Source organism: Zootoca vivipara, chromosome 4 (genome assembly GCF_963506605.1).
Source record: "Zootoca vivipara chromosome 4, rZooViv1.1, whole genome shotgun sequence".
Classification (NCBI taxonomy): Eukaryota; Metazoa; Chordata; class Lepidosauria; order Squamata; family Lacertidae; genus Zootoca; species Zootoca vivipara.
The window spans coordinates 49,070,090-49,098,050 of record NC_083279.1 but is presented as its reverse complement, the minus strand read 5'-3'; the positions used below and the strand labels follow the sequence as shown (position 1 = coordinate 49,098,050).

The window sequence follows — 27,961 nt, the reverse complement described above, 5'->3', positions numbered from 1 at the left end:
AACCATAAAACATTTTCCATCACTCTCATACACACACAGAGAGAATACACCATTCAAATGGACATGTTTAGTAAGAGTTATACAAGGTACTAAAACTTGAGATTTTGGAGGAAGCAGGGTCCAAATTAGTTTTATATTCTGATGCTTTTCATCCAGAGTTTTTCAGGTCACGGTGCAGGACCAACCTCATCTCAAGACATGCCAATACTTTTTTTTGCCTGGCCATTTATGGGAGCAGCCCTAAAATCCACTGTGTGCAATAAACAACCGATCACTGGAACAATGGCCATGGAGGAGAAGCCAGCGCATTTCAATGGCCCTTCTACCTCATTCTTTTTAGTGTTGTTCTCACTTTTGGATCCTGGTTTGCAACCCGGCTTAAAACTGAACAAGCTTGGGACCTGAGCTCTTGTTTCCGCGGCAGTTCTTGTTTCTACTTCCCTCCTTTTGGGAAAAGGAGAGGAAAAAACTTCGAAAGTTTTGCTCGGTTGCCTGCCTGTACAGGACCTGACGTGCCTTGCTTTGACAAGAGAGTATATATGCAGGCCCTTGGACGCAGAAGAAGCCGATTGAGAAAAAAGCTGCCCCACATAGCTGTCTCTCTTCTCTCTCCCGGCCCTCCCTCCCCGCCTTGCCCTGCCCTGCCTGGATTGGTGCACCGCCGTCCCTGGCCTTTTAAGGGCTGTCCCCCGGTCAATCTAAAGCGACGAGCGCGGGGGGCAGATGCAAGTCCTTCTGCAATGGATACTTTTACCAGCCAATCGTGCCCTGGCCCGTCTGCTCCCCAAATGCCTTGGAGCCAATGAGATGATGCGGAGCGGGGTGGGGGTGGGGTGGGAACGGCAGGGAACCAGCGGAGCCCAGGAGTCGCGGGGATTCTTCGGGGATTCTCGCCCGCGGGCTGCACTTCTCGCGCCTGAGCTGACACGGAAGGCGCGCTGCTGCTGCTTCCCCTTGCTGCGGGTTCCCTCTGGGTGTCGTCGGAATGGTGATCAAAGTGTTCGTAGCGACGTCCTCGGGGTCTACCATGGTAGGTATACCCAGGCCAGGCGATGTACGTTTCCACGGTTAAGAGCTTCCAGAAGCTTTGGGAATGACTTTGTTGACGAGGAAAGGGGCGTGGTGCACATACGTACCGAATGCGTTTTGGGTGTCTTCTTTTTGCAAATCCAGGAGGGCCATGGGATTGGTCTGCAGCTGCAATTGAAAGTGAACAGCTTAATAATGCATCTCAGGAAGAGGGTTTGAGTCCACCGAAACTGACCGACACGTGTCCGTTAATATTTAAACGGACGGGTACCGCAGCAATTTTCCCGGCTGTTTCAAGGTGCATAGAAACACGGAGGCTGAAATACTCTACTTCCCCCAGGAGTAAGCCTACTTGAACTCACGGGGACATTCTTCTGAGTAGGATTGCCCTGTGGAGTAACGCCACATCTTTGTGCATGCCTGCATATCAGTGGAAAAAACAACCTTTGCACAACTTATTCCTTTTAGCAAGTTTTGCAGAACTTTTTCTTTTTTTAAAAAAGCATGCTGCTTTTGCTATTTGGAGCAATAATGATCAGGCGTGGTTGTGGTGTGTAGAATTTTTCTTCTTTTGAGAAATATTGCTCTATAAGGGGTACTGCTCATATGCACAAAAATTAAGCACATGCTATCTTAACATTGCTATCTTAACATTTTAAATCTTTCTTACCCTGAGTTTTGAGCATGCCTACTATTAAGTGATCAGAACAGCTATGCTGGCTGAAGCAAGCAAAGGGCATGCACTGAGAAGTTTGCAAGGTGGGACCTGGGCATGAACTGTTTCCTTTTATATCCAGTTCCCACATGAGCTCAAATTGCAGCCCTGGCTGAGCAATCAGTCACAGTGACACTTCTAAACAAACTGGCTGCTGCTTCCACATAGCTCTGAGGCTGCATTGCTAACTGGCTTGCACTAACACAACCTCAAGAAGTTTCCAGAGCAGAAGGACTGAAAAGGACTAAATGGAAAAGCTTGTCTTCTCCGCAACTGCAGGCTACTCTCTTTAGCACCTGGGTAGCAAAGCTTCCATTTGGCCCAAAATACTTCAAAGAGAATCGTATTTGCATTTGATTGTGTATAATGGATAATGCCATTTGCTCACCACCTGCAAATATAACATTGTCCCACACCTGTAATTAGGATGCAGTGCTTATATAGTATAATCCCAAGCATGTGAGGCTGCAGTCCTATAGTTACTAAGACTCATTGAATTCAGTTGGACTTTCCTCAGAGTGGATATGCACAGGATTGTGGGGAAAAGCTTCTTGGTTCAGAAATGTGCTTTTTTTTAAAAAAACAAACAAACAAACAAACTGAAATTGCTAGATTAATCAACTAAAACAAATAGAATTCATCAATTAAATTTATTTAAGCAGGTTGCAACTCTCATTGTTCCACTAATTGTCATGTGTGCAGTAATGGCAGAACTTAATACCACCAGTAGTATATTTGATCCATGTTATGAGTACAGTCAGAAAAGGATTGGATATGGAGCCAAGGAACTTCAGACACCTCTTACTGGCTTAGCATATACTTACTAGTGTGAATTGGGGTGTGTATAAGAGTCAAAGAAGGCATTTTTAATTCACTGGATTCCCTAGCACTTTTGTTTTAAATAGGAATAGTATTCTTCTAACACCACCATCCTAATCATGTCTACTCAGGGGTTAGTTCTATTGACTTCAGTGGGGATTCCTGCCAGGTAATTGATATTAGGATTGTACCCTAGATGCCTTTTTACACTCCTGTTTATTTAGCATAGGCATCTGGGTCCAGTTATAAACCATCCTCCTTCCATTATTTTCATGTATACTATAAGGTAAAGGTTAGGTCCAGTCACGGACAACTATGGGGTTGCATGCTCATCTCACTCTATAGCCAGTGTTTGTCTGCAGAAAGCTTCCAGGTCATGTGGCCAGCATGACTAAGCCGCTTCTGGTGAACCAGAGCAGTGCACGTAAACGCCATTCCCACCAGAGCAGTACCTATTTATCTACTTGCACTTGAGGTGCTTTCGAACTGCTAGGTTGGCAGGAGCTGGGACCAAACAACGGGACCTCACCCTGTAACAGGGATTCAAACCGCTGACCTTCCGATCGGCAAGCCCTAGGCTCTGTGGTTTAGACCACAGCACCACCTGCGTCCCTTCAGGTATACTATAACTTCCCCCCAAGGCTCAGAGTGGTTTGCATTTTAAAGGTACTTCACTTTATACAAATTCATGTGACTCCCACTACCACCTGCATTTCACATCTCTCTCGTCTTTTTTTTTACAATACAGATAACATTTTAAACAATATGACCACAACCTCAAAAGCAGCTTAAACACACATACATGCAAGCAATGCTAACTATGCACTGAACAACTACCAGCCCAAACATTTTGCATCAACAATTTGTATACCTATCTAATATATTTGTAGCTGAATCCACAAAAGGTCAGTGAAATTGAAATCATCATACCTGTTATATGCACATTTACTTCATAGGAAGTTCCATTGCAATCAATATGATTTACAGTACTTTTAAACAAGTATGTTGAGGATATTTTGTTTACTGCATGGAGCTGTAAATCTTGTTCCCAAATCTTGTTCCAGTACTGTACTAATGTACATGGATTATGTGCATCTATGGAAAGTATGGCAGACTAGGATCATTCTGTCCCACTTGCTATACACAAGTTGCCTTGTTATCTATGGTGTTTTGCATAGCAGCACTTAAAACCAGTACCTAACATAACATTCTGCTCCAAAGTTTAACTGTCACCTGAGAGTTACTCTAGATCAGGGGTGTCAAATTCAAATTCATCGGGGGCCGCATCAGCAGTTTGGTCACCCTCAAAGGGCCGGTTGTATCTGTAGGACTATGTGTCCACTCTTTATTATCATAAATTATTGTCACTGCATTCAATTATTGCTGTTTTTGTAATAATGTAAGTAATAACTAGCTCTGAAAGCAGAAACATAGTCAGAATAATGGCAAGTAGATATTCAAATGTACAATTATTGTACAATTTATTGAAAAATAATTTTTGGTAACTGCACTGGGTGGTGGAGGGTCGCTAGGGTTTCATGCAGGACCTTTGCAGAGCTACTAGTACCTGGAGATGCTGGGGTCCTTCTGCATGCAGGACAGATGTTCTGCCAGTGAGCCACCACCCTTTACCAAAGGGACTGGCTGAGGTTGACTCACTGGAGCTGCTCTCCTGGTTCCAGGGTTTAAGGGCCAGAAGTATAAAGCAGCATCCTATGTTTCTGAGGAGAGGGAGAGGGAGGGGGGGAGGGAGGAAGGAAGGAAGGAAGGAAGAAAAGAGGGAGTGGGAGGGAGAGAGGAAGGAAGGAAAGAGGGGAGAGAAAGAAGAGTAGGAAATAAGGAAGGGAATAAAGAAGGAAAGAAAAAGAAAGAAAGAAAGAGGGAGAGAAGACGGAAAGGGAGAAAGAAGGAAGGAAGTAGAGAGGGAAAGAAAAAATAAGAATGAGGGAGAGGAAGAAAGATGGGAAGGACAGAAGGAAGGAAGGAAGGAAGGAAGAAAGGAAGGAAGGAAGGAAGGAAGGAAGGAAGGAAGAAAAGAGGGAGCAGGAGGGAGAGAGGAAGGAAAGAGGTGAGAGAAAGAAGAGTAGGAAAGAAGGAATAAAGAAGGAAAGAAAAAGAAAGAGGGAGAGAAGACAGCGATAAAGAAGGAAGGAAGGAGAGAGAAAGAAAGAATAAGAATGAGAGAGGAAGAAAGAAAGGGAAGGGGCAGTCGCCGCCTTGATTCAGCGCCAGAAAAGAGCGCGAAGGGACCCAGGGGCAAAAAGCATTTCCCGTGCAGCGTGAGGCAGCGGGTGTCCGTTTTAGGAGAAGTGCGTAAAGCCTCAGAGTTGCACGTTTGTGAGGCTGAGCCGCTGCTGAGCTCACGTTCATGTGAGGCTGAGCCGCGGCAGGAGGAGGAGGAGGTCAGGCAAGAGGAGGAGGCGGCGGCGGCTTGCCTGGTCGGTGCCCGGCAGCGCCATGCAGAGAGTCCCGAGCCTCTGGGACGCAGCAGTGCCCTGTAGCACTTTGAGTCCTCCTCCTCCTCCACGCGGCGCTGCTGGGTGCTTTGTCTGTGCTTCAGCAGCAGCAGCCATTTCCAGGCGCCGAGCCGTGGCAGGAGGAGGAGGATTCAAAGTGCTACAGAGCACTGCTGCGTCGCAGAGGCTCGGGACTCTCCATGCGGCGCTGCTCCGGCCGCCTTTCTACCCCCCCCGCCCCCAGCTGTTTGTCGGCGCTTTGTCGGCGTGGCACTTCAGCAGCAAGGTTCCGCTGCTGGGTCCCGCTGGCTGGGGCACTCGGCGGGCCACATGACGAGGTCTGGCGGGCCGGATTTGGCCCCCGGGCCTTGTGTTTGACACCCGTGCTCTAGATATTGAATACTGGGTTGTGACAAAAGCACCATATGGCTTTTTCTTCTTCTTCTTCATTTTACTTGAGTCCACTTTATAGTTAGCCTGTTGGGATTTAAGACAAATTATTTGCGCTTAAAGGCTGAACTGAGAAATCCAGGTCTTTCTACTCAAATAGATGGTGAATTAGGTTGTTGACAATCTTGATTCCATGCAGTTCACTGTTCAGGAAATGGGTGTGTGTCTTTTTAATTATGTGCCAAGGATGAAGTATAAATTCAATGTTCCTTCCTTCTGAGCAAGACCACTTCAGAATCATTCTTATACAACTTTATAATCCCTTGCTACAGAAGCTTGTCAGCCTAGTAATAGTATGTTTTACAGTGATAAAAGGCAACTTCAAGTTTCAATCTTTGCATGAAACCCTCCCACCCCCATTTTGTGGGGCACAATGTTGAGTTAAAAATACAAACTGAGAATTACAAACAATGGCTTAGAATGTAAGAAAATGATTAGAAGTCTAAACAAGGAAGGGGTAGGGTTAAAATATACATGTGTGGATGGATTGCATTTCTTGCAGGTCACCTGCTTCTATTCCAAAGTCAAATTTATTCTTCAGATACCAGAACTGAGGTTTGCCTTTTAGCTTTTCGAAAAGCTAAATTATTTTAATGACTTTTTAAATTATTCTAGTGACTAGTAGAATCTAGCCATCCAGAACTTCCTTGAACGAGAAAGTTTGCGATATAAAATTCCTGCCGGCTAATTTCTGCTCAATACACAAGGAGAATGATGGAACCTCCTTACTTTCAGAAATACACTGGAACATGAAAAGACCAGCCACAAAGATTGATGCCAGTTTGTGAATAGTATAACAAAAGACCCTTTTTATTTGCTTCTGCCCTGTAAGGGAATAATTAGTATCACACTGGAGTGTCTCCAGGAATGAAGTTAGTAGAGTTGGTTAGTTTTTCATAATTTCTGTTGCTGTACCGTACAGGATGTCATGTCCTGTGATGCTGGAAAATAACAATCGAGCACATGAGGGGGTGAATAAAATCACAACTTCACCATAACTTCATTCCTACATTGCAGGGGGTTGGACTAGATGACTATTGGGTTCCTTTCAGCTCTATGATTCGATAAAGTGTTTAGCTTAACCCTTAGTCCTCACTCTCCATCAAAATGAAGTCTAAATCTGCATTCAGTCACATCCATCTCTCTTGCTTTTCTCTCACCACCTCTTTTTGTGTTGCTTGTTAACATTGCTTACATTCTCTCCTCCTTTGTGATCCTTGACACTGTTCGAAACTTAGACTGTAAGCTACTTGACACAGGAACTGCTTGTTTTTATGTTACTCTGGAAATTGCCATACACATTGATGGCACAATATAAAACAATAACAAGTATCTACAGTACAAATAACCTTTTAATAGTATTTTAAGGTTTGAAGCACCAAATTCTTTCAAAATAAATCCTGCCCCCATCATGTCCCTAAACACTGTCACTCTCAGCACATAATAAATATTTTATTTTATTTTTAAAAGAACAGTGGTTTCACAACTCTTAAGAGGGGAGCAAAACCACCATGTGCTCTGCAAGCATCTTTCTGCAAAGAACCTCCTTTCTGCCTTGGGAGTACAATATGCTTTGATTTCTGTAGTTTAATCTATGCCAGGGGTTGCCAACCCTCCAGGACCAGGGGGGAACATTTGGAATTTTGAGGAAGTGCTGTGGGCACCACTCACAAGATGTATGCCGTGGGGGGTTGTTGCATAACATGAAGTGGCTGTTGTGATAGGTGTGACATAACACAAAATGTTTGGGTGACGCGTAACAAAAAATGGCTGCTGTGACATCATTGCATGGCGTAATGGATGCCACATCTGAAAGAAGAGAAACGGGGATAGGAGCACAAAATAGTGTGGGCATGCTTTCCGCACCAGCTGCCTCATCAATGGGGGAAAAAAGCACCTTTATCAGTCATCATAAATGGGAGGATGCACTTCCTGTCCAGTGAAACATGGGCATGTTTAGGGGGTCGTGTTTAGAGGTTGATCCAGTGTAAACAGGAAATGAGCAGGAAGAGCAAACAGTCTGTTGTGCATTGTGGTTTTTGTGGTCCAAAGTACAGAGGGTACTGGCAAGCACACTGTTGTCTATGGGTGCCATGTTGGCAACTTGTGATCTATGTGGTTGGGAAAGGGTTGAACTAGATGACAGTTGATTGTCTTACAACTCTGCGGTTCCATAGAAATCTATTGTACTGAAACTCTGACTTTATTATACAGCAGGAGTTTGATGAAATAGCAATGTGCTGAGTTTTTGTTTTAATTTTAGTAGAGCACTGGTTTCCAAGGGATAAACAAAACGATGAGTTTGGTCACGTCTAAGGTTTGAACTCATAATTCAATAAAAGGAGACTGATGCGAAGCTACAACAGAAACCGTAAGCACAGATAATTCTGTGTCAGCACATAGTCAAACATACGTTGGGTTTTTTTCACTGCCAAAGCAAAGAGACACACCAGCTTTGCATGCCAATGTTAAATTCCTTCCCTGCTGCTGCAAAAAAACTCAATTCCAAGACCCCATGGCCCTGCCTGGATGTGTATCCTACTTTACAGTAAATAGTTCTCTGTTGGAAGGAGTCCTCTATTTGAAGTGCTGTCCTGCCCATATCTAGTTTAAACATAAAGAACCATAAGAAGGGAGAGCAGAGATTCTGAAGATTAACAATCCGCACTTGACAGAGCATATACACAAAATACCTGGTCACAGCTTTGCCCGCTATGGTGACATTTATTGTATTTCTATTTAAATTAGTAATTGTTTCTGAATTAACATTTATGCATACATAAATTTTAGGCAAATCTGTGTTCTCTTTTTGTGAGTGTACCAATGGTCTCTGTGTGTATCAATGGTCTTTTTTCTCCCCTCATGGCTCCTCATTCACCTGGAACTTTAGGATCAGGTGCATATTCTGACCACCTTCCATACATTTAGGTGACCCTGCTCTTGAGGGGGAGCCTTCCGAAAGAACAGCGGCTTTCAAAGTGTATTCTGAGGGATGCTGGGGCTTCTCTGAATTTTACCAGAGGTTTGTAGTGATGGACAAGATTCCCTGAAAGACAAGGGGGGAGGGGAGGGAATTAAATGTTTGGATGCAGCCTTGCAATCTGTTACACTACTTGCGTGACCTCATCGATTTTGTCATTCACATGGGTTGCTTAGGGGAGATTGGATTTTAAATTGCATGATGAAGTCACAAGCAAAAATTATCTTTGTGACCTCATTCAAAATGACATTTGAGCATGGAATTAAGTTGCTATAAAGTTGGCAAGCAGATTGGTGCTGTTTCAGAATAAATTGCATGTACTTAGTTGGCGTCTAGGGTTATTAGCAGAATTTGCACAGTGGCTGCCTGCCCTGAATTTGGCTGAGGAATTTGCCATCATTACAACCCTTTTTCAAGACATGTTCATATTGCTGTAATCGGGAGACTGGCTGCACAGATGCACCTGCTTTTTAACAGCACATTTATATAGGATTCTTCCTTATGCCTGATGGGACCTCAACAGCACAAGTACAGGCTAAGAAATATGCACACGGAGCATATTGCTTTGCATTTAGCACCGGGAAGGGGGTGGAGAAGAATGGGAACCTGTCAGGTGAACATGCTTAAACTATAGGGATTTTTGAAAGCAAACTTGGTATTTACAGTAGCTAAAACAAACAAACAAAATACAGAGAAAATAAATGGGTAAAAATCAAAACATAACATTAGCATTGCTTATAACAGGCTTGGTGAATCTTAGCTCATTAAAAAAGTTCAGAGATAAACCGTAACTTCCATTCTGGACAGCAGAGAGGTACAAAGAGATTATCTCTGAGTGATCATGATGGTGGCTGGTGTGGGTGTCTTTCCACCTGGCATTGATAGGGGAACTGATGCAAGGTCATGTCTGCACCATTTTGTAGTTGTTTTTTTCTGGTCTTTTATATGTGGGTGCCATTTTATGTTAATTCTACGCTCCAACACCAGCCATTTTGTGACTGCCATCACAGCACTTCCTCAGAATTTCCAATGTGCCCATTGGCTCTCCAAAGTTGGTGACCCTGTAATACAGGTTAATATAGTGCTTTTTTCTTGGGGTACACAGGGGTATGCATACCCCTAAACATTTTGTGGATCTAACAGGAGAAGAAACTAAAAAAAAAGTTTCTTCTCTAGCACAGTGAATCGTCAGTTCTGTTGCTACCCCTGATGGTGGCCTCATTTCCTTTCACAGTGTTTCCTGAGTCTTAGATGGAAGCAAGTGTTTAATGTGTGAAGTAGGAGTTGGAATCTAGCACGGTGATTGGTCAGTTTCGTCGTTATCACATTCGATGGCAGCTTCATTTCCTTTCCCAGTGATTTTCTTGAGTCAAAATGAAAGTACCCCTAAACATATATTTTTAAGAAAAAAAAGCACTGGGTTAATATATTGGATATATCCACTAAGTTTAGTTATTAAATATCAAATTAATTTTCTCTCTCTTTTCTAACCAGATTAAGAAGAAACAGCAAGAGGTGGTGGGCTTTTTAGAGGCCAACAAGATTGACTTTAAGGAATTGGACATAGCCGGTGATGAAGACAACCGGAAATGGATGAGAGAGAATGTTCCGGGTGAAAAGAAGCCACAAAACGGAATCCCCCTCCCTCCACAAATATTCAATGAGGAACAGTATTGTGGGGTAAGAAGTGTAAAGGTGTAATACGTTTAGGCCAGGGGTCAGCAAACTTTTTCAGCAGGGGGCCGGTCCACTGTCCCTCAGACCTTGGGGGGGGGCAGACTATATTTTGAAGGGGGGGGAATGAATGAATTCCTATGCCCCACAAATAACCCAGAGATGCATTTTAACTAAAAGGACACATTCTACTCATGTAAAAACATGCTGATTCCTGGACCGTCCGCGGGCCAGATTTAGAAGGCGATTGGGCCGCATCCAGCCCCCGGGCCTTAGTTTGGGTACCCCTGGTTTAGGCATTTTAAGTAAATGTACAGATTTGCTTCATGAAGTTTGCAAAACGTTTTCTTGGTCCTCTGATTGCATTAATGTTATGCCTGCTTTTGTGAACTCCTTGCACAAGATGGTTCTGGGTTTGAGTTTAAGTTATAGCATAGGCATCACAGAGGTCCTTGCTGTGTCCCGGAAGAGCTTGGTGGGCAGAAAACTACCCCTGGCTGTAAGGTCCTGAAATAGGGTGAGATTAGATTGGGTTGGAGCTGGTTAAGGATCCATTGGAACCAAAGAAGTCCCATTCCCCTGAGAAGGGCAGCTCCCCCCTGCCCCCACATTGCTTCCCAAGGGTGTGTGTGTTAAAAATAGATGACTGTTCCAAGTTGTTCCCTCACCCCCGCCATTCACCCCACTTAGGATTGCTGTGCAAAGGAACTGTACTGGGAGAAACACTGGAAACAACTGGTTTGTGCATTTTCTGGCTATTAAACACTAAGAGAATGAACCTTCTATGCACAGAACGGGAGCACGCATAATGTTCTTGATCCTTTTACCATCATTATGATCCCTGTGCTGGGAGAGGTTGTTGGGGGGGGGAGGAAGGGTGACAGTGATATGCTAAACACACTCCTTTTCATCTAATTCCAGGGGAGTGGAGGGATGAATTCATACTGAAGGTAGGATGGGTTGCAGTAGAGAATGTGCCATCAGATCTCAATAGCAAGCCCATGCATAAGGGTTTGGAAAGAGTACCTGTGTGCAGGCATAAAATAAACCAACCAAATTTTAGAGTTTCTGGAAAGAAATTCATTTTTTAAGTAAGAGCATAGCCCACGACAGTACAGCTGGTGGATTCCATAAGCATTTTTACCTTCCATCAAATACTTCCAGGCTATAGGAAAAACAATGCGGATGGGCCCCTCCCCCCCCCCTGTTTTGCATTACTCCAATTTTTATCCCTCAAACTTTCAGTGGAAATAAATAAATATGTGCAGTAGTCCAACACATGGATCTGATTATTTTATGCATCCACTGTCAGTTCTTCTTCATCTTGTAAATCAAGGCAAGCTCCTTCAGAAATGTCTTGCACCGTGGTTGTAGCAACCAGGAATGACAGTTTAAAGCTGCCTCCATGGTAGCTGTTTGTGTGGTTTGCCCCTAAGGGAGCTTCACATTAGGTAGGATAACATTTCAAAACAGCAACAGCTTTCTCGACTAACCTCTTCTTTATGCACATCCTGTAGCAAAAAAGCAGCAAAAACAAGTATTCAAATGGATGGGATACAAACAGCTGGTTTAGAAGCCAAGTACGAAAAATGTAATCATAAATGGAAGAGATGTTCTGACATATGATTGAGTTCTTAGAATTAGGGCCAGAGCTATGATTAATGTCAAAGGGAATGGGGTGCAACTAATCCTTTCAGGAATAGTCCAGGTCCTGAATCTGAAAGTACAATTTTCCTGTGTTTTATAACATGTACAACATACTTTAGCTCTTTCACACACAGAGCTATAAGGAAATCTGAGCTGGCCAAAGACATTTTTCAACCCGAGGGAAAAGCAATATAAAACCTGGTCCCTATTCCATGCACAGAAACCAACCGGACAACCCTCTTCAGCATGTACAAGATGTGCTGCCATTGGTCATGCTCATTGGGGTTGATGGGAGTTGTAGTTCAGCAACATCTGGAGGGCCAAAGGTTCCCCACCTTTGCTCTACTGCATCTGAGGTGAGCAGGCTCAGTTAGGAGGTGCAAGGCAAATTGAGTGATGCTCAAATCTTTGACCTCTCCCTACCCCTCTGCATTGGCCACTTGTAATGACCATCTCACCCTGCCTTGCCCTGGAGAAAATTCATGGAATTCACTTCCACAAGATGTGTTTAGCCACCTGCTTAAGGCTGCTTCCACACAGACCTCTTCTCAAAAATTTGGCTTTAAGAAAACACAACAGCCATCAAGGAATGAACATTTAAAAACTAATGTGAGCCAATGAAAAAATAACCACTTTGAAACCTTCCCCTTTCCACATACTCGTGGAATTAGTGTTTCCATAGAGAACTACATAGTAGAAGATATGTTGCCAAAGAGCAGCTGCTATCGAACGTCTGCACAGACTCTAAATTAGTAATATACAATATCTCTGACTCTGCACAAGGCTATTTTAGGCACCAAGCAGTTGACATACCAAAGTACACGTCTAAGGGCCTTTCCAGATGATTAGAAAGACCACTTTATATTCGTAGTACAGTATTTGCCCTAGCCCCAATGCAGCACCAACATAATGGCACACTGTCCCCTTGCGATGGGGACGGTGGGCAATGGCTTCTTTCAGGTTGGCTGCTCTTAAAAAGAAATGGTGGATATGTGTGCTGTCAAAGAGGGCCAAAACGGGGTGGGAAGGATTATGAACTAGCAAGGGACTGTTGTGAGTGGAGAGGGGAGCTTTCTTGCTATTTGCAACATAAGCTTTTTTTTCTTTTTAAAAGAGTAACATAAAGGCCAGCAAAATGCAGCTCTCCACATGTTGATGGACTACAGTTCATAGCTGTCAAGTTTTCCCTTTTCTCGCGAGGAAGCCTATTCAGCATAAGGGAATTTCCTTTTAAAAAAGGGAGAACTTGACAGCTATGCTACAGTTCCCATAATCTCTGACTATTGGCTGGAGCAGATGGGAGTTGTAGCCCAACAACATCTGGAGGGCCACAACATCCCTATTGCTAAACGATTGCTTTAATTCTTGAAGAGTCCAGCAGAGGGAGGGCTCAGCCTCTAAACAATTTTTAAAAATAAAAAATAAAATGGCCTCTACCTACCTACCTACCTACCTACCTACCTACCTACCTAAAGACAAGCAGTATCTCTGTCCTGCTGCTCTGGATGAATAGAATGGTCCCCTTCTTTCTTAATCTTTAAGCTGAAAGCAGGTGGTTACATGGCAAGTCATCCTAATCACCTTTCCGAAAACAAACAGAAATTTTGCTCAAAGCGGCTCACAAGAATGGGAACAACAATATGTAAACAATACCAACAACTACAAGAATAGTTTTGTAATAAACAATAAAGCAGCAACATGCAACAAATGCCACAGCAAGTAAAAAACAACAAACTATCAGGATTATAAATGTAACCAGGGAGTGGGGAAAGTTTCACCTTGGTTCTATGTTCTAACTGCTGCTGCTATGCCCACAACAAGTGAGTCTGCTCAAATGTCTGGGCCTTAGCTTCCTCAAAGGATCATTGCCCCATGCCATCATCATTCAGACAGCAGTTTATCCCATAACGTTACTCACAGTCTCTCTCCTGAAGCAGCTTCTTATAATATAAGGCTTCCAAAAGCAGGATGTGGGTTGCTGGGAACATCTCTTCCATGATGTTACTCACAGTCCTTCTACTACAGCTGCTTGGCTAATACCAAAATTGAACATGTAAGGATGTTTGAAGAACAATTTTGTTTTGCTTTTAAGTACGTGGCTAGGAAGATATGAAAGCATTCTTCTGGACAAAAGTTCACAATGTGCAATGTGAGCTTTAGAATTAAACAGATCCATTTCCTCATAGGAAGAGTCTTGCTGAGTCAGACTAAAGGCCTTTTTAGTTTAGCATACCATTTCCCACAGTGACCAACCAGATGCATCTTCTGAAGCCACCAAGCCACATAGGAGGACAGTAGCCCTTTCCCACTGTCATTTCCCAGCTTCTTCTTCTTCTTCGGTGATCACACATAGCCGAGTAAGATTGTCTTCCATAAACACGGTTATAACAATGGGTCTGTAAGTGACTGTGGAGGCCAATTCTGGATCCACACGTCCTTCCACAGTGGGGACGTTGGTTTCCAGGCGGGAGTGGATTTGCCAAGCGTGCCTTCCTCTTAGCACGTTTCTCCCTTGCGTCCTGAGATTGAGTTTCTTCAAAGCCCATGACGCCTTTGGTAAAGGCTGTTCTCCAACTGGAGCGCTCGCAGGCCAGTGTTTCCCAGTTGTCAGTGTTTATACTACATTTTTTGAGATTTGCCTTGAGACAGTCTTTAAACCTCTTTTGTTGATCACCAGCATTACGCTTTCCATTTTTAAGTTTGGAATAAAGTAGTTGCTTTTTCCCCAGCAAGTGGTATTTGACAGGAGTGTGCACTGCCTCTATGCATATCCCAAATAACAAGGCAAATCAGGGTGATTTGTGATGGTCTCTTTCACGTTACCGAGTTGCATCATGCTGTTAACAAGGCATGTTGAAGCGGATCAGGGAGCACCCAACTTTCCAAGTAACTTTCCAAGTAACCAAGTTGCCTGGGGAAATACCCAGGACTTAAGGGGTGGGGGGAGAAGTGTTAAAGGAGAGGGAAAGGGGTGGAACGGTGTTTGTGATATTTCATTTTGCCAAACAGTTCTAACTTTTTATCATGGTTCACACATGCATGTACATTCCTTGCATGTCTCCTCAAAATAACACTCATTAATTTCAAAAAGGTTCACTTCCAGCCAGGTGAGTCTGCTTGGATAATCACACTTTGGAAGGGGGAAAAACAGCAGTCATTAAAGACTGTGTCTTTCATTGTTTTTATCCATGTCAAGAAAATTGTTTAATTTGAACTGTGGCCTGATTTGAATTCCATAACTCAGTCATGGAAATAACCTTTTTGAGCATTAGCAGAGTATCTTTCTGTAATGCCTAGCTGACTGTCAAAACAGCAAGACTTAGCATTTACAGAAGGACTGTGGCCTTAATGTATAGCACTAATTTTGCTTCCTATTTTCAGTGTTTTAAATAGGTTTGCAGAATCTAGTACTTATGAACATGTTTCTTATAAACTTTTTTATGTTTGTGTGTTTCTATTTCCTTTTTAGGATTTTGACTCATTTTTCTGTGCAAAAGAAGAAAATATTATTTATTCATTCCTAGGTCTTGCACCTCCACCAGGCTCATCGGTATGTTTATAACATTTGCCAAGACTTATTCATCTTAATTTAGTGATGAATTAGACACTGATGCAGCATGTAAAACAATGTAGGTTGCTATGCAATTTTTTAAAATTGTCTTTGCACGAGACTACAAAGGTTTTAAGGACTAATTGATGCAGATCTTGCAATAAAAAAATTGCTGTGAATTAGTCAAAAGCCACCCATTTACACTAATTTATAATGAGTACGTCCTGCTTTTTAACATTGCTTTCAGTGGGATATGGATTGCACCCAACTGACTATGGCAGCAAACAATTATAGTTGAATGGATGCCCCTTTTATTTTAGCAGAGCAGGTTCTGAATAACTGTGCTTAGAACTTCATAAGATTCTGAAATGTTGCTAGTTTAAAACAATAATGGCTTTAATAGGAAACTTCATTAGAGATGTTGGGTTTTTACTCCACACATAACAATAATACAGAAATTCCAGCAATTTCCATTTAAGAGAAGCTATATGACCTGGTCCATCTAATCACTGACTTCCCTTTTAAGTGAGATTCTCACTACTCGGTTGTCTCCATGTGGCATGATTTTCTATTATCACCCTAATTGTTAGGATCTCAGTCACTTAAACTTGATTAACCAGATCTTCATATCACAGTTCATGGTGCGGGTTCTGTGGAGCCCCCTGTCAATGTATCTTTCTGCAAAAGAAAGTTCCTTGTACAAAACAATCAAATCCTTGGGTCACATAGGCATGCACAGCCCTTGACTCTCCATTTCTTAGACTCTCAGCACTGGGCGTGTGATCTGTTCTGTCCCAAAGGCAGCATTACAACGTTAGGCAACATTAAAACTGCTTCTGCATGAGGAACTCCGGTGCTTTTCTGAACACAGTGCTGCTCATTCCGATTGGCGGCGCCTTTCTAGGTTTTCAGACAGGAGCTTTTCCCCAGTCCAGTGTGCATATGTGGGGTGTTGAACATAGGACCACTTGCATGCAAAGCATGAACTCTGTCACTGAGCTACAGCAACAAAATACTTGCATCTCAGGACCTTTAGCACATGGGCTACTTCCAGCTGAAGCAGAAGCCAAGCCATGTATAGGACAAGAGCAGGCAGCAGAATGTTGGAAGTAAGATGTCGAAGGTAGGGACGGGGGGATAATTTGAATTAGTTTCACATCTAAAGGCAAACCTACCTAATTCACACTTTTTGAAACAATATGAGAACCGAAACACAGCTAGCCTTCAACATTCACACTTTCCCGAATTTTGCAATGCCATTCTCCAAGTAATGTGCACAAAAATATAACCTGGGGTAAAGTAGCCATAAAAATGCATATATTAATGAAAATAACATTCAAAAATGCATTATTTTAGGGGAAATCACACTGAAAACTGCACAGAAATGTGTATATTTGGGAGAAATTTACACAAAAATGCTTATACGTTTTAAGGAGATGTACAAGGGCTCCAGATCTTCTTCCTGATCAATGCCCTTTGTGGAATTGAACCTGTACGTAAACTACCTTATGATGTGTGTGAATAGAGCAAAGACCTTGAAAAAATTACTATGCAAACAAGTCTTTCCAAAGCCAAACTGTGACTCCCGTAGTTTCTTAAAGCATAACATACTTTAAAGGTAAAATGACAAAACATGCTGTAGGGTGTGCAGAGGGAGAGCAGACTAGAAAAAGTTGTAAGAACTCCTGGTGACAGCCTGAAGTAATCTGACATGTCACCAAGCTGGTCTGCTAAGTTAGAGGAAGATTTTTTCCTCAGAGTTCCCCCTCCTTTTAATATAAGTATGTAATTTGAAACTAGAGTAGCTTTGTGGGGCAGCTAGCTGTGCTGAAAGGATGGAGTTACATCTCTGTTGTCAAGATTCTTGATTTTGGTCTATTAATGCATAGCAGTGGACCTTCACTTTGTCCATGTCATAATACGCAATGAGATGAGTTGTTTGGGGGGGGGAATACTATGAAAGTTTTGGAGATCTATTTAAAGTGATAAGGTCAGTAGCCACAGAAGAGGCAGCCACTCAAAATGCTATAACATCGAAGTACAGTGGAACCTTGGTTCTCAAACAGCTTAGTTGACAAACAAATTGGCTCCCGAACGCAGCAAACCCAGAAGTAAGTGTTCCAGTTTTCGAACGCTTTTCGGAAGCCAAATGTCCGACGCAGCTTTCGCTTGAGTGCAGGAAGCTCCTGCAGCCAGTCGGAAGCCATGCCTTGGCTTTTGAACATTTCGGAAGTCGAACGGACTCCCAGAGCAGATTACATTCAAGAACCAAGGTACCACTGTATATTTATCTCATGGATTGTTATTATTACTTGCTTATAATCAGCTTTATGATTATTATTTTTAAGAAATATATATTCATTATGGTAGAAATTAACAGCATATGGCAGCATATTTCTACTTTAGTGAAAACAATCTACCCATTGCTTTATTCAAATATATGCTTTATTCAAATAATTTACGCATGGATCTTTGCTCTTAACCACGGCTGCCTACCTTTGATGCTTTTCAGTGTTGATGGAATTGATAGCATCTTATTATGTTTTTATATCACTTTTCAAGAAACAGAATTTAAACACGCAAGTGTGTGTGTAAAAGCACATTACATGGTTTATTTACTTACTTATATTAAGACAATTTATATACCAGAGTGGGGCAGAATCTCTAAGCAGTTTAAAACTTAGCTTCATAAATAAAGATCAAATACAGAAAATACTAGGGGTGAAATATCATGGTATAAAACACCACAATTGACAACGGTACAGTGCATCCTTTGAAGTATCAAAATAAAATACTACACATGACAATCAACTACAGAATTAGAATGAAAATTACACATTCAAAACATAATTAATAAAATATAATCTAAGCAGTAGAATAAAATATCACAAAGCGAAATCCAAATATCAATTCCTCAGTTTTTAAACACGCAATTGTCAACTAAGGAGAAGGGGGGTGAAACTCACTTTCCCCACCCTACAACATTCCCAATCACCCATACAATGAAAAACAAACAAATGTGGTTATATTCTCAGCCCACTATGTAATCATCAACACAATTAACCATCTATCGGCAGCTAAAATACTTCCCACAGGTCTACTATGGTCTACTCAATCACACTGTTACCTAGTGAACACATCAAAATCAAATATGCAAGCTTGATAAACCAATATAATCACTCTGAAGCCTCCCTCACGTTCTCAATCAACAACTCACATGTCTACGCCATGAGACCCAGACAAACCTAGACAGATACTGACATTCAAAGTAAGCAACAATACATAAGCCCTAAGTATTGTAAGTATTCAAACCTAGTACTTGCCCTCACCACTCAGTTCTGAATATTGTTTGAATTCTTTATCATAGGAGGGAAGGATTACCGAGGAGATACCGACTGTGCCAAATGGTGAAGTTTCAGGAGAAGAGCAGAAAACGGAAGAAGTAATGTGATTTTTTTTTTTTAAAAAAAATATCTCTCTGTATAACAACAATCACTTAAGTGCTTTTTTGGAAGCCATGTTGCTATCTCCCAGAAACTCTGTGCGAGTGCCAACAGTTCCCTAGCATGACTCACATTGCCTGGCTGGCCACCGCATCAGCCTTTGCCAACTCAGTGTCCTGCAGATGTTGTTGGACTGCAGCTCCCATCATCCCCGACCCTAGGCCATCTTGGAGTCCAACAATATCTGGATTGCTGCAGCATCCCCATCCCTAATATGGAAGGAACAGCATGACCTATGAGAGCTAAACATTTTGAACTTGCCGCAACATTTCTGCTTAAGAAACGCAGGAAAATAGCTTGACTTTTAAAAGAGAAAGTTAACAATCATCCAGTGAGCACAATCACATGAGATTTGCCAAATGCATTTGAGAGGTGAAGAATGAATCCGGAGTAGCAGTACAGTATGGAAATTTTCAATCAGCATGTGCAACAGAATATTCCCCCTCCTGCCCCTGCACACCCCTTAAATCTGTTCTGGGGCTTCTCCCAAACTTCTGAAGCAGATTTGGGGAGGGTGTAAATGAAGGGAGCAGTGGGGGAAATCTAATTTCAGGACCAGAAATCCTTGCACTGGCAGGACATGTTGATTGAATACCATCCTAGATTTCTTTGGTTTAAGTTGATATTCTCTTCTGCGATGTTACTTGTGTTTTTCTTTTTTGTTTCGTTGCCAGGAGATTGAAAAGACAGAAGGAACTGAGGAGAATGAGGCAAACACAGAAGAGGTTGCAGAGGCTGATTCTGCTGAAGTGCCAACAGAAGAACAGGTCATTTCCTTTTCTTTTCCCCCTGCTTGCCATTTCTGTCCAAAGCGTCCTTCACATCTCTGATATCCAGGCTGTGAGCGCCATCCGTTGCTTTTGCAGCCAAAGCAGCACTACCAACATGTGAGAGGGAGGTATTGGTGAGCTCTGAGATTTGCAAAAGTTTTCCTAAAATCATTAGGGGGAGAACAGCCCAATGCTCATTAGCCAGGGACCATTGACTCACTGCTGGGGGGTGAGGACAGAATAGAAAATCTTGGTGGGGAGGGACTAATGGAATGGAGTGGTTGGAATCCTGAAGAGGAAACGCTCCACACTACAACATTTTGTTGCAGGTTGCACTTGTACACTTCTAAATTTTGCATAAGGATTGCATTCATTTGGGTGGCTGTGAGGACCAACAGCTGGGAGGGCGATAGGTTCCCCAGCAGGGCACCACCGGCATCCTCCTGCTGCTTAACCATTCACAGCTGCTTTTCTGCTGAGTAACAATCAGCTTCCCCTCACAGACACATTTATAGTCAGGCACCGGCAGCTGATTCCGAAGTGTCACTTTCAATGTATCTGCCCGCATGCTTGGAGAGGAATGAAAAGCATGAGCCGCAGCTGCTACCTCATTAGAGAAATAAGACAACATGGAGATGACTCTGAATTCCACTGCATATGCAGCAAACATGTAATTTCTGCGTGTGAAAAGAATGATTCTGCATATTAGCAGACTTGCAAAAGAACTCTTTTTGATGGTTTGACCCCGCAGGGGCCATGGAATGGATAAATGCAGAGTCAAAATGGTTATGATGCACATGTATGCAGAAGGAGGGATCTCGGTGTGTGTGTCAGTATTCTCAGTTGCACCTGTCTTCTTTGAATGGCTGTCACAGATGTTCTGTATCTTTTGCCAGCAACAAAATCCCAAAGTCCCAGACAGATGCTATTTTCTGGATGTAAAGTTATTCACTGGGCAGGTCAGATCTTAAAGGTTTCTTAAACATCTATCCTTTTCACAGCTGTTGGTGATTATTGATACAGACACCACCGAATATAAGTGTTTTCATTAAGACATTAGGCATTTATTATGTGGTGTTTTCATGCTGCCCAGACCTTCTTCTCATTGGTGGGGGGAAAATGCTGCAAGAGCTGGGCACTTCACTGTTTTGTGAGGGCCATCGAGAGAGGCAAAAATGTTCTGCTTTGCTGTCATTCCCCTGCCATTCCTCTTCTCACTTTGTTTTGGGCTGAACCAAAATGGGCTATTTGGGGGAGGCAAAATTGGGCCGGTAAGGGAGTTTTTGCCAAATGTTCAGTTGGGTTTTTTTTTAATTCTCCAACACATTCCCCCCCCCCCAAAGAATTGTCTTTTGGGAGATTTTTTGCTCGCTCAACGTTGAATAAAATTCTAATGTTTGCTTATATTGTTGGGTGATGAAAGGAGGATAGGAAGAAATAAGGACAAAGCCAATTTCTTCCTTCACAACAGTATTAAAATGACACTGGACAGTACATTAGCTTGATTTATAGTTGCACCCAAAATCCATGGAGAGTGAAATGGTCAAATATTTGCCCAGCATTTTCCAGGAGAGGACTGAAATTCTCCAACAGATCAGGAGCAGCTGGAAAAAAAGTGCCAGAAGGTTATCTTATATTAATTTTTGATTCAGCCCTGCTTTGTGTGCTTAAGTTAAAGGGGGGAAAGGAACATAATGCCAAAAAAAATGCTGCGTTCTTTAGGGTGTAACCCAATGCACATTTATCTGAGAATAAACACAGCAGTATGACTTTCTTCTGAACAAACATATATAGGACCCTACTGTATAATAGATTCTAGTTTTTCTCAATAGTATTTTTTGTCATTGATTGCTATCTGATCTTTTTTATTAGTCTGTTTTAAGGGATGGTTTTTCTCATTTGCAGGAAGAAGGCGAAGAACAGCCAGTGACAGAAGTATGCTCAAAAACGTATTGTAGTCTTTGCTTGCTGACTAATTTAAAGCATTGCTTGGCAAACCACTTCCCCCAAGCTAAATCACAAAACCAACTGGCATCTAGCAAAGAATATTTATGTCTGGGCCTGTTTATCTTCTGGGACCAAGAAATTCGTTCTAACCATTTTCTCAGAGCAAAATGGCATGCGCTTGAACTGATGTACCCAGGCAGCACCTGGTGCACCTATATAACTATGTGGACATTCATGCCTGCTTGCACACACCTGCACAGAGTCCACATCAGAGACATAGGTGTAGCTTTGTCGATCAGTCAGGTAGCAGGTAGCTTTAGGCTAAGTTGCAGGACCTTGGATAGCTCCAAACAGACAACCTGCTGGGCCTGAAGCTCAGTGGAGACCTTTTATCCTTAAAGGAACAGACCTCTGGCTTGGAGCGTCTCAGCCAGCTCCCGCCTTGTTTGTTGCATGTGTTTACTATTAAAGCCAATTGAAGTTATTTCCTGGGGGTTTCGTTACAAATCTTAACCATAATTTTGTTGTGAAAATCAAATATTGTTACATACCTAGGCAGTGCATCTGTATGCATCTTCTGCCTTTTTTACTTTCTGCATTCATTTTTTTCCTCCTAGTACAAGTCCACTGCAGACTTAATGCTGCTGTTAAGATAAAATTGGCATTCCAGGGTTGGTGCAAGAGGATTGCTAACGACATTGTTAGGGGCACACTGCAGGTTTTGTGCTATAATGCAAGTAACAGTGACCTACTTCTTCATCGTCTCTTCTTTTCAAACCAAAATTGCTTCAGGAGGAAGGAATTTAGAGCAGAGAAATGGTGTGAGAAGAAGGGCTTAAATTGGGGAGGGAGATGAGAGCATACATGCCCAGCCTTCCCACATGGAAGATTGTCATATGTTGGTATTGGATGTACTCTTCATGGGACATAACCTTAGCCTGGGCCACAAAAACTACTTGTGAGTTTGGACACATAACTTGAATAACAATGTTTTGGTGCAACTTCTTATATCACTGTGGGGATGATGGGATTCTCTTGGTGGAAAAATGCAGAAGGTGCCACATAATTTAATACTCTGCTCTTCCCTCATTATGGTCATTCTTACTGATATAGCACCATCCATGCAAACGAAACTTCACAAAGAATGAGAGAACGCGTCCCTGTCCAAAATGGTTTACAATCTAGAAAAAACTGCGTAATAAAACAACAGAGGAAAGGGACGAAAATGGAGACAGGGTAAACTGGGTAAACTGGTTCCCTTCCAGTTGTGTGCTTCAGCAACACATTGAGTGTGCAGGACACTCTGGTGTAGACATTGCCTCTGTTACAGTTCATGATACCAGTGCACTGTGGTGCAGAATCTACCACAAATGCCCATGCATTAATCTATGCAAATGCTGTGGAAATGAATAGGAGCAACACAATAGCACAACTTGCCTTTTTCATTAATTTGCTAGGTGATGAAAGAACAAAGACATGTAGGCTAGATTATGTATGGTATGTAGATAATAGTCAGATACTGCCTTCTGAATGGGGAACGTAGGCACTAGAATAAGGTTACCAGACATCCCCGTTTCCCAGGGACAGTTCCTATTTAGTAGGAAGTTGAAAAGTGTCCCTGGATTCATTGAAAAAAATCTGGTAACCTTACTCTAGAATAACTTTTGCTATTGTTTCCTTCTAACATAGGAAAAATAAACAGTAGATCAGAATCTACAGTAACTTGAACAATATTATTCTGATTTGTAGCCACATACACACACTAATATGTATACTCTCTCTCTCTCTCTCTCTCTCTCTCTCTCTCTCTCTCACACACACACACACACACACACACACACACACACGAGAAAGTCAGAAGGCATAGAGACTACTGTTGAGTTTATTAGTTTGGTTGAATTATGCTTCTGCTCTTCAATCATTAATCATTAAATCTAATGTGGTTTGTCTGCATGCGTTAATATAGTAAAGGATTCAACATTCAGCTGCATCATGCTTTTAAAAAGCTTGTTTTTTCTATTTAGAAAAATGAAATGTGCTAGCAACGCAGTATGGCTGCAAATGGAGTATGCACCCCACCTCCAAATTAAGCTTTTCCTTCTTGGAGAATTACACATGATTGATGTCAGAAAAATAGCCCAGGATCTGTGAGCAGGAGACTAGGTTCTGCCCCCACACCTTTAAAATTGTAGTAGACTTTGCATTGCAGTATAAGGTGCTTTCTCACAGTTTTTGAGGGAGCGATATGCATGTCACATTTAATCTACTGCTTCAGTAGTTGCTCCTTTCCCTTCCCATATTTGAACGTTCTCTCACTCCTTTATATCAATCAGGAAGCACAGGAGGATGAAGAGGAAGAAGAAGTAGAAGAAGTAGAAGAAGTGGAGGAGGAGGAGGAGGAAGAAGAAGAAGAAGAATCTTAGTACAATTCTATTATGACTTTTTCCTTCAGAAGACTGTTCAGGTAATTTTGCTGACAGCTGTCTCATTTCAGCCTTTACCTGAAAATCCTGATCCCTGCCACCAAAACTTTAATTTATCTCAAAGGAGAAGTAGAGAATATTTTCCCTGCTTGTTTTAAGCAGACAACAGTATGTGTACTGTAAGTCTGCTTACATGCCTTCATTTATTTTTCCAACATTGGGTGGGATGTATATAACATTAATGGGAGATAACCAGAGGATAAGCCAAGTAATTTAATCCACTTTTGTTCCATCATTCTTAGTGGCGGAGAGTCAAACATGTATATTCTTCTCTTGTTGAAACTGATGGGACTTAAAAGTGTAAACACTGGGTTATTTGTCTAGATTGTTTCCATAGTTTTAAAAAAGAGAGTTTTTGTAGAATTGTATGAATCAAGTTTGAGGGGCGTTTGGGACAGAATGTACTTTTTTAAATCGGCAAAGAAGCTCCATATTCCTGCTCTGATGAGAACATTCTGCAACCGTTTACACTGAAGTAATCCACGGATCCCAGTGACCTTCTGTCCTGTTTGGGACTGGACACTCAACATTAATCAATATGCTCCTTCAACCTGCACCCAATTCATGGATATACAGGAAGAACTGCATTTTCATATATTTTTCTATTTATTTCTTGATTACATTTATATATTACCCTTTCTCACAACAACCCTGTGAGGTAGTTAAGGCTGAGAGATAGGGATGGGCCGGAGGTAACTCACTGAGGTTCATGGGGATTTGAACCTGCGTCTCCCCAGTCCTAGTTCATTGCAATCAATAAGACTTTTATGTATGTGTCATATCAGTCTTAATTTTGTACCTCAGTGTTATGGTTGAATCTCACATGGTTGCCACCCAGAATTGCAACATCTTTGTTATCTTAAATTTACACGGAAGCCCTGATGTGACTGGATTAGTGCCAAGTCACCCAAAGAATTAATGTAAATGAATGGAAGGCATGCTTCCTCCTTGCAGTTACTTTTGTGCACTTAAGCACAATATATGCTGCGACTGGGTGTTTCTGGTGTGTGCATTCTCTTTATTGTGTTGCCAGTCGCTCAAAACAGTCATTTGGCAGACTAATGCCACCTAGTGTTTTAAAATGAGGTTGTAAAAGCAAGCAGGTATCCCAGCAAAGCACACTTGGACACTGCCTGGCACACACGTCTGGAACATCCGGTTAATATTTTACAGAAATATTAAGTCAGCTCTCCAAAAAGAACTGAGTCAATGACAGGAAAGTCATTCCTATAGTGTAAACATAATGCGCTCTGCACTGCCTGTTGACTTCTTTTTATGATCAGAGACCATTTTAAAATTAATTTCCAGCAGTGCTGTTAGATTAAGGTTACCAGACGTCCCCGTTTCCCGGGGACAGTTCCCAGATTTACAATTCAGTCCCCTGACAAAATCCTACCGTTCCGACTCATTTCAATGAAGTGTCCCTGGATTCATTGAAAAAAATCTGGTAACCTTATGTTAGATCGTCACTTGACCCATGACTAACACGGTTTGTAGCTGGCAAACCAGCCATAGCTGGGGAAAAAGGCACTTCTAGACCCTGAGGCCACCTGAGCTTCCAGTTCCCCAGTGTTGGATCTAGGAGTACCACTAAGTGCTCCTTCCAGGGAACCACGGCCCCATCTAGAACAAGCCATCTCCCCACCTCCTGGACTTGATATGCCTTGTTTGGAGCTGAGTTGGTCCTTTTGTGCATAAGGCTGGATGTTGGATACATTGCATCAAATATATGTCAGGGACTGGCAGGACACTGAGGAGGGTGCACTGGGGGAAGGGGGCTGGAATCTGACTTGGGAGAGGGGGGGCAGTGATTTGTGGGGAACTGTACCAGCCAGGACAGGAGTTCAGAGGCAGGGGAAGCTTCAGCGCTGGAGGGTAGAGCACTGGAGGAAGAGGCAGGTCAGGCAAGTGAAGGGCCGAGTGCTTCCCCACCCTGTCCTGCACCACTGTCTCCCAGAACCAGGGGAGAATTGAAATGGGAAGAGCAGAGGCAGCTTCCAAGCAGGCATAGTCTCCGGCTGCATGTGCGCAGCCCATAGGAGGAAGATACATAACCTGGTGGAGTGGGCATGCACCCTTGTTGCTGCAGCTGCTCTATAGAGTGCAGACTTGGGAATAGCTGCATAGACACTAGGTTGGTGTGCATGGGGGTGGAGGGAGCAGTATTCATAGCCATGGAAACTACTGTAAAATTGTCAGCTTTGACAATAAAGAGCTAGCTATCTGCCGTGTGCATTCCTTTTGCTAGGGAGAACCCTTGGCAATCTATTCAATGTTTTTTCCCCGCCCCCACAGGAAACAGAAGCCCATGGCATCACTGCAGTGTGAAGATAAAAGCAATCACTTCCCCTCCATGAAAACACCATTGGCTTTACTCTCCAACTCCAGATATCGGCATAGATGTCACCTGAGGCATCAAGCAGCCCCGCAGGCAGCCTTTATATGTTGTGTCAAATGGGTCTTCAGAACTTGATGGCCAACAAACGCTGTGGGTCTGACTTTAGGGTGTAGGTTTCTGTGGGCAGGGATTGTTTCTCTCTCCATGTTTGTGCCCTGCCAGGCACATGCTGACAACGCTCAGAGGTGATGGCAAGGCTGAACGGAACTGGAACCTGCAAGGAAGCTCCACCTCTTTGTACCATAATGACCTGCTTGTTTCTAAACTAGCCTTTGAAGTCGGTATTCTTTTTAATGTACAGCAACTGAAATAAAGCACATTTCATGTTGACTCTCTGCTTATTCCCTACAGGCATTAATTTATCATAGTAAATAAGAAAACTCGAAAGTTATGCTTGTAGCCTGCATGGTACCTTCACTTAAGACAAGTTCTCTGTGACTGGTTGCCTTCCTGAGTCTGTATTTTTGTGATAGCCCTGTACAGTATTAGATTTTATTTTCATTATTTCGTTGTTCATGGATGTAGAGTTTTTCAACAGACTCTGAGGATATTTGCTTACTTATCTCCACCCCCACCCCACCCCCGCTCTGCCACTGAAAAGCTATTTTCAGCTCTCCCTGTGATATAGTATATTTGGACAAACACTGCAACTAATCGGTAGATGCAGGGCAATTTTTTAATTCTCTTGCAATTATTTTGGAAACTGCAGTAGGCTGTGAGAAACTTGCACTCCATTGGGAAATTGTTTTGTGGGAACCCTAATGAAATTAACAAGCGCTGTCAAAAAGCTCATTCTAGCATTATGGTAATAAGGGAGTATACAGAGCAAGCGTCAAAATACCGCATATGCTTTATTGCAGATTGATTTATGTTGGCAGCTACAGACAGGTGGACCCAGGTGGCGCTGTGGGTTAAATCACAGAGTCTAGGCCTTGCTGATCAGAAGGTCGGCAGTTCGAATTCCTGCAACGGGGTGAGCTCCCGTTGCTTGGTCTCAGCTCCTGCACACCTAGTAGTTCGTAAGCACATCAAAGTGCAAGTAGATAAATAGGGACCGCTCCGGCGGGAAGGTAAACGGCGTTTCCGTAAGCTGCTCTGGTTCGCCAGAAGCAGCTTTGTCATGCTGGCCACATGACCCGGAAGCTGTCTGCGGACAAACGCCGGCTCCCTCGGCCTATAGCGCGAGATGAGCGCCGCAACCCCAGAGTCGGACACGACTGGACCTGATGGTCAGGGGCCCCTTTACCTTTACCTTACAGACAGGAACAGCAAGGACATTAGACAAGATGCATGAGACGTTTGCATAGGATCTCCCAATTAAAAACAATTATAATGGCAGCAAGGAGGGATTGGATTGAGACCATGGGATTTAAAAAACACATTTCTTTTGTGCGGTTTTTCTAATTTCTCCTCTCTACTACTAAAGTTCCTATTTGCCCTCCTGGGCAAAACGTACAGATTCCTGCATGCTGCCTGTATCCTTTGCCCAGTTGTGTGTGTGGGGGGGGGGTGTTTAACTGGAAAAATAGGATGGGGGGAA

At 42.7% G+C, this 27,961-nt stretch overlaps 1 protein-coding gene across 3 annotated transcripts; it reads left to right on the top strand.

The window, feature by feature from the left end:
- The first annotated feature begins 600 nt into the window (after window positions 1–600).
- SH3BGR (SH3 domain binding glutamate rich protein) lies at window positions 601–26,751 on the top strand. 3 transcript variants are annotated; one of them, XM_035114572.2, is made up of 8 exons: window positions 656–1,030; window positions 9,944–10,129; window positions 15,240–15,320; window positions 18,688–18,762; window positions 19,498–19,590; window positions 21,499–21,528; window positions 23,874–24,004; window positions 26,319–26,751. In XM_035114572.2, the coding sequence occupies exons 1-7, from the start codon at window positions 986–988 to the stop codon at window positions 23,961–23,963; spliced, it is 600 nt and encodes a 199-aa protein (XP_034970463.1). In that variant the 5' UTR covers window positions 656–985; the 3' UTR covers window positions 23,964–24,004; window positions 26,319–26,751. The 3 variants fall into 3 exon arrangements, with proteins under 3 accessions (XP_060129555.1, XP_060129554.1, XP_034970463.1); XM_060273572.1 differs by lacking the exon at window positions 15,240–15,320 and having other exon boundaries at window positions 601–1,030; XM_060273571.1 differs by lacking the exon at window positions 21,499–21,528 and having other exon boundaries at window positions 651–1,030.
- Window positions 26,752–27,961: the final 1,210 nt, after the last annotated feature.

Bases quoted from the DNA above. Each gene is read 5' to 3' on its own strand.
- SH3BGR (XM_035114572.2), top strand. From the start codon at position 986: ATGGTGATCAAAGTGTTCGTAGCGACGTCCTCGGGGTCTACCATG. The intron at 10,130-15,239 runs GTAAGAAGTGTA...TTTCCTTTTTAG, and splicing joins ATGAGGAACAGTATTGTGGG to GATTTTGACTCATTTTTCTG. The intron at 15,321-18,687 runs GTATGTTTATAA...TCTTTATCATAG, and splicing joins CACCTCCACCAGGCTCATCG to GAGGGAAGGATTACCGAGGA.